At 44.2% G+C, this 8,669-nt stretch overlaps 1 protein-coding gene across 2 annotated transcripts in view; it reads left to right on the top strand.

The window, feature by feature from the left end:
• The first annotated feature begins 536 nt into the window (after positions 1-536).
• Positions 537-8,669, top strand: part of ALDH1A2 (aldehyde dehydrogenase 1 family member A2) — a 60,909-nt gene continuing 52,776 nt past the window's right edge. Inside the window, exons 1-4 of one of the 2 annotated variants that reach the window (XM_048318125.1) lie at positions 537-607; positions 2,021-2,168; positions 4,020-4,150; positions 5,426-5,614. In XM_048318125.1, coding sequence (XP_048174082.1) covers positions 5,552-5,614 — 63 coding nt within the window. In that variant the 5' untranslated portion in view covers positions 537-607; positions 2,021-2,168; positions 4,020-4,150; positions 5,426-5,551. Of the gene's footprint in view, positions 608-2,020; positions 2,169-4,019; positions 4,151-5,425; positions 5,615-7,815; positions 8,208-8,669 lie in introns of those variants that run through there. The other variant, XM_048318124.1, reaches the window with a different exon arrangement.

Below are 8,669 nucleotides of genomic sequence, written 5' to 3'. Positions count from 1 at the left end.
ATCAAAAAGCCCATTGATACTATTTTCATGCCTGAATGTGGGATCAGTGTAACCTTAGATTGCAAGACTAAGACCCTTGGGACCCTCACTCCAAGGTAGTCTGGACTGAAGTATTTCTTCTTTTCACCTGGATTCAAGCAGAGCAGGAATTCACATGATGTATATAACCTAACCATTTTTATAGTAATCTTCACTCCTATAGAAATAGCAAAGTTGAGAATAATGCACATAGCTCCCAGAGTTTAAATCCCATGGGTAACAATATATAGTGTACTGAATTTTTAATAGCACATTATTCAGAGTATCACATAAATTGTTATTACTGATGTAATAAAACCTAAACCAACACAGCTGGAGAGACCAAGCCTGTAAATACACCATATATTTTTTGTATTGTAATAATATGGGCCAAATTATTTTAAAGTCTGCTGATTTTAGTTGAATTAGACAAACTCTGAATGTGTACCTCTAATTCAGGTCCCCAGTCAAATGCCTTTGCCTAATTTATATCTCAATTTTCATACAGAAACTGCTGCATGGTACATAAAGAGCATTCTCTGTTTTACGGATTGGTTCTCCTGCTGGGGAAGTCAAAGAAAAAATTCAGGTGAGGAAGGACTGAACACACTGTAATTCAGCATTTTAAGTTTTTAGTACATAAACCCTCTATTTCTCTAGTTCTTGTATTTTCTGATCACCCCTCTCTCTGTGCTGTAGTCCCTCGTGAAAAAGTGTTCAGCTGAGAAATATCTGCAGTGTGAAGCTCTGGTTTAGCTAAGCCCACCTTGGAGGAGGGGCAGGGCACGCAAGGGACCCCTTGAGAATTTGTTCTTTCTTCTCTGTGATCTCAGTGTCCAGGCAAAACATTTCTGTCTGTATCATGCATATGACATCAAACCCACATCACATATGTGTACCTCAAGCTTTTTGCTCATAATCCTTAAGGCCTGACATATATTATGTCTGCTGTTGCTGACACTGATTTCAGGGACCACTAAACTGGACTTTCTCTAAAGCAGGACCCAGGATTTTGCTTTGTTCTTGACTGGCTGGGCACACCATTAGGCTTCAGTGCATAACTGATGTTACTATACAAACACATTATATATAGTTGTTTAACTGATAGTAAATTTTAAAGCTTGTTGTATGTGTAACACAGGCCCTGCCTGAGAGTTTCTGAGCCAGTTTAATCTCTCGACAGCCCTGCTGGCACAGAGGGGCACAGATAACATTCCAGTGCAGAGGGCCCCGTGACAGGGCTGTCAGTGCTGGCAGCACGTGGAAGTGTCAGGGCAATGCTGGACAGATGCTTGCGTGCACCACGGTTATCAGCTGCACTGGGCTGTGCTGCCCTCTCAGTGTGCTGGCAATGGCCCTAGGAGGAGCTTATCGGGTAGGTTATGGTATGGGCATGTCTCACTTTCTGAATGCATCCAGCAAAAACTGTTTTGGTATAAGAAGAATTTTGCTTTTAAGGCACAGATCAACTTAGTACAGACAAGTGCTTTGTTTTAGCCAATTCCCTGCTCTTTCTTTCTGCATATTCCCTTTTCTCAAATAGCTTTGCCATTAAAAACAAAGGACATCTTGGTAAATATATTAATGCAGCATGAAGAAAACTTCGAAGTATATCCAGGGGACTTTGCAGGGATCTAAACCCTGTGTTTTCTTAACCCAAATGGGATATGTTATCAAAACCTTTCATCATTCTACAGGGCACGGGTTCCCTGTAGCAACCTGGAGACTTATTAAGGCTACTTGTAGGGTTGTGAAGAGGAAGAGATCTGAGCCTACCTAACTGATAAAAGGAATGTAACATGAAAGCCAAAGATAATGACAGATTTGACTCTACTGACACACAAAAGCAAAGTTATGTGTTTGGCAAATAGATGGAGCTAACTAGGACAGTTGATTCATGGTTCTAAAACCTAATTTCCATTGGGGAAGTGACAGTGTTTCTTGTATCTGACTCACCAACCCACCTACTTTCACCTGTCTCCCACTCTACTTGGCCCTCCAGGGGTGCCATGCAGCCACAATCTGATCCTCTGTTGGAGAAGAATATTCTGTAAGAGCTGCTGTTCCTGGTGCTTTGTCCCCTCTCTCCCACAGCAAGTGCATTTGGTTGCTTCAACACCATGTTCCACTCATCCCTCATCCTTTAGTAGGTGAGTTGGCAGTCTGCCTGATTTTCATTCTTTTAATTCCCTTTCACTCAGAATTATTCACATTTGATTGTTCAAATCCTCTGTCTTTCCAGAAACAAGTTTTGTTTCTGGGATTCCTTTACATGTTAAATATTTAGAACATACATGATAAATTTATCTCAGGCTCCTGTACAAGAATATTAGATTGCTAGGCCCAATTCCTTTGAAACTCCACAATCAAGACTTTTTAAGAAAAAAAAAGTGTTCTAATGTACGTTGCTGACTCTTTATAAGGGCATATTTGGGAGCAGACCCAGCAGCAATCTTTTGTTACTTCTGCACGGTATCTATGTTCATTAAGGTAATGAAGCTATTAATTGAATATGTAAGTTCAGGTAATTAAATACAAGACTTATTTCTTTAGTTTAAAGGGTAATAATAAAAAATTTAAACTTGCAAACTAGATCACACATTTAGTGATGATGAATGTGAGCTGGAAAGTGCAATATTCCAATATGAATTAGTTAATTGCACCCATTCATTAGGTGATATACATTAGCAGAAGGTCAATCCATTTGAGGCTTGATGTGTTTTACAAATAATAAATTCTAACAGGTAAACTGAAGAGAAATTCAAAACAGAAAGTTTTTTTATATATTTAAATTCAGGATAAAATCCCTACACCCAAGAGCACATTCCCAGAGTTACCAGCACACGCATTCCCGAGGTCATTCCATCCAGTGAGGGACAGGTGACATTTCAGCTGCTGGCTTAAACTAGAATGCTAATTTTTGAAACTGACCCAGTCATAAAGTCAAACATGGAGCTTTTTCAAGCATTTTCTGCTTTATCACTCACTGAATTATTTGAAGCCTGCTTAAATCCTTTCAATTTGCATTTCAGTTTTGGACTAAATTTACCATAAATTTACCAACAACTGGTAAATTTACCAACTGCATCCGGATCCCTGTTGCTTGAACAAATTATTCTGCCCTTCAGGCCTCTTCCTTTTGCAAATTTTGTAAATTTACCAACTGTTAATTTGCCAGCAATTAACAGTTCTACTGGGTATAAAATGGCCAATATCACAGGTAAGAAAGCGGATCTGTTTGACTCATTTTACTAAAAATTATCCATTTGACTAATTTTTAGTAAAAAAACCTGTTAAATCAAGTTTTCTCCATTAGGCATTTGTGAATATTCAGTAATAAAATGTTTGTTTGTGATATCAGCATTTTTTTTTTTGATGTTAAAGGTAATGTAGAAATAAGGAAAGTAAAAGTAGATTTTATTCTGTTCATTTAGAACTTAAGATATATCCAGACTCAAACAATTATTAATAAGATTTATAATTTTAAAACAATTGAGCCACTGAGATATATGAAAAAATTCTGAAATAATATCTTAGAGGATCCTCACAGTATCATGGGTGTTGCTTCACAGATCATATTGCTTAGGTGTATAATAACACCTTTTTACTTTATATGTATAAAATAGCTTTGTCTGAAGCAAGGACTGCTACCATCCTGGACACAGCTCAAGGGTCATAATTCTTAAAGAGATTTCAAACAGTGAGCCTCTTTCAATGGTCAGGCATAGAGACATTTAGAGAATTGATTCAATTAACCTAGAGGAAAAAAGTGCTATAATGTGTGATTTATGTTTGCAGATAAATTAAAATACAAGTATCTCCTGAAGAGCATTTGCTGCCCTCATGGTCAATAATGAAAATAGCAGGCAATTAAAATAGAACACCTGAGGTTGAAGCTTTAATGTATATATCAGAAAATGAAGTTCAGATTTCCTAAGTGGAAGTCTGAGCTGAAAAATAACTTAGGGGAAGTTTTTATTCAATCTCTATTTTTCTTCCAGAAGTAATTTATAAAGCACACAAGAAATAGGAAGAGACATTTACTGAAGCAGGAGGCAAAGGGTACAGAGGAGTGGGATCTCTCAATCAATACTGAATTTGTATGAGGAACCAGGAATATCCTTGCTAAATGGTAATGGAACAGCTGAGAGAAAATGTTATATATAAAAGAGCTTATGGGTCATATTGAAATAATTTTGGGGTAGATTTTGCAGTTGATCTTGAAAGGAATCATTGGAAGTGTCTGATAGAGTGACTCAGTTCCTTCCTGTGTGTGACAGTGCTTTCTGAAGCTCACTCAGGAGCATAAGAAATATTCGTGGATCAGAAGTAGCGAGAATGAAGAGCTCTTGCTTGGAGTGTTGTTGGAGTTGCTGCATCCACTGCCCATTTCAGTGGTGTATCTATATGTGCTTTGGCACAGCTAATCTGCCCAAAAGAGGTTTTGAGATACAAAGAGTTTCACCTCATCCTCTAGTTTTATGACTTCCTTTAGGCAAAAGGTGCACAGTAGTGTAGAGTGGAAAAATATTAGTACTTCGACTGAGAAATCCAGGAATGCCTTAATTACATCTGTATTGCCTTCAACATTGCAACTTTGTCTTTTGCTCCCTGTCTGGCTACCACCCTGTTCCCACCAGATGGTGTTTGTACAAGCCAGGTCTATATCCTTATCTATAAATAATACCAGCTGCTGGGGGTGGGTGGAGAAATTGAGGCATCTAAATGTAACAAAGGTAGATCTCCAAATTATACATTCAGATTGCTCTAAATATAAAAAGAAACTCCTCCAGGAATGATTTTGATGTTGGCTGTATACTCTCCTAAATTCTAAAACTGAAGCAAGAAACAGAGTCACTTGATTGTTCTTCATTTTATTGACAACCATTTAATCACAAAGTGTGAAGACTTTGTCATTGCAATCTGAAACAACATATTTGCTGTCTAAGTACAAGTTTAATTAAAACCCATTCATGTGAGAGAAAATAAGCCAGTCTGACTTAACTGACAGTTGCAAATTGGCAACAAAACTCCAAACAAACCAGAAGCTACAGCACTACAATAAGTGGTTTTTCTGCTGCATGGAGGTGTTTAGGGACCATTGGACTGAACCCCAAGTATAGTCTCTGTTCTTTATTTTCTTTTCTTCAACTCACTTTTTCTTTCACAAATTAATTAGTTTCCTTCTGTATTCATTGTTTTTACCGAGATATTGTCCTAATGTCCAAGGCAATCCCTTCCACAGTAAATTACATATTAAACATTCACTTGCAAGATTCGAAGCCATGACTTGATTTGCTGTCATAAAGTAGCCAGTGTGGTGCTGAACCCTGGATCAGCTCCCCAGGCTGGGTCCATCAGTGTCCCCAAAATCTCTAAGACTTCGTTCCTCCCTCTTGCTTGGCAGAGCTGCTCTTGTCCTTGGTGAGAGCCCACTTTGGCCTGGGCACCAAGGGCTGAAGCATCGGTGTCTTCCCAGCTGGTGGAAGAGGAACTCCAGCTGGTCCCTCACTGTCCGGAAGAGCAACAGGACATGTGTGCCAAGTCTTCTGAGGAGCTCTCCGAGGGTGGCTGCACACCAGGAGCCTGCAGACTGGTAAGTGCAGTGCCGTTCTCCATCTGGGAATGCCAACAAGCCATTGGTCTAAAGGTCTCCAAGGGCTTTTGCGAACTGAATTGCTTTTAGATGTAAGAGGAATGTGGTTGGTACAAGTAGTTGATGAAGGTCACTTAAGCAGGTCCAGATTATGTGGGTTGGAGCTGCATCTCCACATGCACTGCCATCCCTTCTTGCCAAAATCTCTTGAATTTTATTGATTTAATAATGAAACTGTCATACAATTTCCTCATTCCTGAAACTTGTTTAAATGCATTTTTTTTTTCCAAAGGAGCACATCCCCACTCTGATTTATTTTAAAATGGCTTTTAGAAGGTGTCATCCTTGTGATGAAGTGTTAGTTCTGTGTTGCCAGTGTGCCATTAAAAATTGAATTTCTGACGTTTAAATGTCTCACTCATCCCAAGTGTCACAGTTTGACAGCTCTGCATGTCACATTACAGCAGAGTATTATGAATCCATTTCCTCTGTCAGGTCAAAAAAAAAAAAAAAAAAGACTAAAAATGAGAGAAAGCAAAATCTGCAGTCTCCTTCATTAGTTAGATGGAAATTTACAGAAATATGCATGTTAACCCTGAAATGACTTAACTGACACTCTGTACCTTGTCTTGTCTGTCTGTGCAGAAGCAACCGTTGTCCCATGCTCCTGTACAAACACTAAGAGGACGCTGGGACAATCTTTTCAATTGTCTGCAACCTTGACAAACATGGAGCGAGGAATATAAAGGGAATCAACAAACAAATATTGTAACGAAATCAAAACATGGCCAGATCCCATTGTTTATTCTTGACTATGTCAATGAAAAGGTCATGTGGTATATTTCTTGTTGCTTTGTTTTGCCAACTTTAGACAGCTGTAGCTTTGGCGTCCTTTCTTTGTTCATCTATCTGGTATGTGATAACTTCAAAACATGACATCTGATCGGGTTCAAAACATTGGGAGTGTTTGCATCAGTAAGCAGAACTTCACTATTTTGCCAAAAGTAATGAAAACGGCCTAGGCTTTCTATGTTTTCTGCCTAGAAGAAAACATAGGTTTTGACCAGGGAGAGTGTAGGGCTTTGACAATAAATTTCTGACGCCTGCCAGCTCGTGGATCTGGCTCCATTTGGCCATTGCCTTCTCAGTGACCTGCTGTACGGCATTGCCCAGCCTCTTCCATTGCATGACGTGGCCTCCCGGGAAGAGAGCCCCCAAAGAATAATAGCTGGCATCAGGTGGCTGTTGCTTGAAAAAATTATTCTGCCCTTTAAGTCTCTTCCATTTGCAGAGAACTTTCAGGAACTGCGCGAGCGGGGGCCCGCCCTGGCCGTGAGGCGCTGCTCCCCCGTGCCCTCAGCGGAGCAGAGCGCGCGCAGGGCGGCGGGCGCGGCCGGCAGGGGGCAGCAGGCGGCCGGCGATGGCGCTGTGGCGGCGGCAGGTGGGGCCTGCGCGGGGCCGCTCGGCACCGGGCACGGCGGGTCGGCAGCGCCGAGGGTCGGGGCGCGGCCGCTCCGGCGGCACCGCCGCCAAAGGAAAAGCGGGGCGGCCCGGGCAGCAGTGGCCGCGCTGCGGACACGGCTGGCGGGGACGCTCGGGGAGCGCCCGGGGGCGGGAGCGGGGCACGTCGAGCGCGCGGCCGCCGGGCGAGCAGCCCGGGACAGCAGCGGGCGGCGGTGGCCGGCCGGGAAGCGGGCACGGATACGGACACGCTGCCGCTCAGGCTGCTCCCTGTCCGTGCCCTCTCCGCGCCTCGACCCGGGACCCGCGAGGGGCCGCCCGCCCTGCCCCGTCGGCCCCGCGCCCGAGCGCAGCCGCCCGCCCGGGGCCGCGCTGCCAGGCAGCGCCGCTGGCGGAGCACCGTGACCCGGTCACCCCGGCCCGACACGGCTTCCCCAGTGCAGCCCGGTCTCTCCCCTTACGCCGCTACCCCCGCCGCGGCCGGGGCTCCCCAGCCTGTGTCGAGCTGGGGCTGCTTGGGCTCCCCGCGGGATGCCCCGGGCGGGGCCGGAGCCGGGACTGGCCTCTCCCGGCCGCGGCGCCTCCCCGCCGGCCCCCGCCTGGCACCGGGGAGCCGAGGGGGAACACGACGGTCGCGGTGACCTCGCTCCCCGCGGCCGTTCTCCGGTGCCGCTCCTCGGGCGGCAGGCAGCGACCCGCGCCCGGGAGCTCCGTGCTCCCGCGGGGTGCCGGGAATCCCCGGGACGGGATGGGGCGCGGGGCCGGGGGGACCTGAGGAGGCTGCGCCGCAGTGAGCGGGGCTGCGCCGCTCTCGCCCTAGGTAGGATGGACCTGCCCCCCTGCCTCTGCCCCCATGTCCAATAAGAAGAGACCCGGCTTGACACCTGCCTATATACAGAGGAGGAGAGCAACATCTTCAGCGCTGGGCTTTGGAGGGGGGGGACCAACCCAAAACACAACACAGCATCAGGGCAGAGTGGGGGGCTCGGTGGTATTATAAAACCCCCCCAAGACTATGACTTCCAGTAAAATTGAGATGCCAGGGGAGGTGAAGGCAGATCCTGCAGCTCTGATGGCATCTCTGCATCTGCTGCCTTCTCCCACTCTCAACCTTGAAATCAAATACACCAAGGTAAGTTGTGTTCATTTGTTCTGGCAGAGAAATTCATGGTTTTCTCTCCAAATGAGAGATTTTGCTTAAAATCAGTTTCATTTTGCCCTACCCAACCTGAGTGTAGAGATTAAAAAAAAAAAAAAGCAAAACTGCTAAAAGACTGCCTTGAATCTGTAATAAAAGAAACCGATTTTTAGCCCTGTAATCATCTGAAAAAACACGGGATAATAGAAAAGCAAATTCGATCTGCTGGGATTGGCTTTGCCACTTCTCTTTAAATGTACTGTTTTCTACTGAGCTGTTGGGGTTTATTTTCAGTGCAAAATCAGTAGTTCTCGAATATGTTTTAGTTGCTTTTGATGTACTTCAGAGAACATTACTGTACCTGTGTATCTCAATCAGAAAATAAAAATGTTTTCTTTCTTGAATTACCCTGTATGCCCAAGGGACTCTTTTACAATTCCTGGAGGACTCTTAATA

The sequence above is a fragment of the Corvus hawaiiensis genome, chromosome 13, assembly GCF_020740725.1.
Source record: "Corvus hawaiiensis isolate bCorHaw1 chromosome 13, bCorHaw1.pri.cur, whole genome shotgun sequence".
Taxonomy (NCBI): domain Eukaryota; kingdom Metazoa; phylum Chordata; class Aves; order Passeriformes; family Corvidae; genus Corvus; species Corvus hawaiiensis.
Note: the sequence above shows the minus strand (reverse complement) of the source record. Positions and strands in the feature narration are given on the sequence as shown.